General features: G+C 34.7%; 1 protein-coding gene across 1 annotated transcript; it reads right to left on the reverse strand.

Moving 5' to 3' along the window:
- Positions 1-167: 167 nt before the first annotated feature.
- LOC116350003 (kinesin-like protein unc-104) lies at positions 168-954 on the reverse strand (the record flags this gene model as incomplete). The annotated part of the gene is made up of 2 exons (XM_031781712.1): positions 168-276; positions 513-954. Coding segments are annotated over 2 exons (551 nt in total), but the record flags the coding sequence as incomplete, so codon positions are not given.
- Positions 955-1,134: the final 180 nt, after the last annotated feature.

Consider the following 1,134-nt stretch of genomic DNA (forward strand, 5'->3'; position numbering starts at 1 on the left):
GGCTCTGATGTCAGATTTTTAATCGTACGTTTCACGTCGCTCCCCTGGTTTTTTTCTATTGTTATTGCGTGAATTTTTCTTTGTAACATTTTTTTTATCAGATAGTTACTTGTGAGAATATATCTTAATAAAAAGAAAATTCTACGTATCAAACATTAGCACTTTACCGATCGTCACCAGGTGCTTCAAGATTTTCTCCCGGAAAAAGACCCAAAGATAAAACACACGAGTCATCATCTAACTCGTCTGCGGGCTCAGGTGTATTTCGAATTCGACCTATAAAAAACAATTTATCACTATCTTACATTTTTATCATATTAAACAATCCAAAGAAAAAATCCCAATACAAAACATCAATTCAAGGCAAGATTATTTTTTTGGCCCCTCAATTTAAATTTGGACATAAATTTTTTCTTGAAATTGTTTCCGATTTAAAATGTTTCAGTATATGATCATGATAACATTAAATACACTTACAAAGGGCATTTTAAGAACACATAGATTCAACTTACCAACAACTAGCTCCCTTATGTCCTTCCACTTGACCTCTTGTGTTGCTTCATGCACTATTGTTAGACGAATACGTCGCTGAATCCCTTGATGAAGCAGAAACAAACCACGACAAGGCAGGTCATCACTGTGTTCAACTACTGATGGTACATATTCACCACTTGGAGCTAATTCACAGATCTCGAACCAAACTAAAATATCATGTTTCGCAAGCACAGTTGATGATAATGACGATGGACAAGGTAATGGGCCAAATTTAGGACTGCGAACCGGTTGACTAATCGGAATGCTTGGCGGTAACATACGTCGTGGTGGTGGTCGTGTTTGAAAATCTTGTTTTGCAATGTTATGCAAAGGATGTCGTTGATAGTGGCCGAATATTTTGAAAGTAATTGGCTGAACTTTCAGAAATTCAATGAATGATTTTGAAACGGGGACTGTTATCTGAAATTTCCAAAGAAATCCATAATTTAAACCTTAAAATCACCCTCTATAAAACTTATATTTTCAATCTTTAACGGGAAACGTTCTTATATTAAATATAATATATTACTAATAGTAATTTACTATATATAATTATTAACCCTCCGTTTAGCGCTAGGGTCTGGCTAGACCTTTTTCAAT

This window comes from Contarinia nasturtii, unplaced genomic scaffold (assembly GCF_009176525.2).
Source record: "Contarinia nasturtii isolate CC-2019 unplaced genomic scaffold, AAFC_CNas_1.1 Cnas_scaffold_3260, whole genome shotgun sequence".
Taxonomy (NCBI): Eukaryota; Metazoa; Arthropoda; class Insecta; order Diptera; family Cecidomyiidae; genus Contarinia; species Contarinia nasturtii.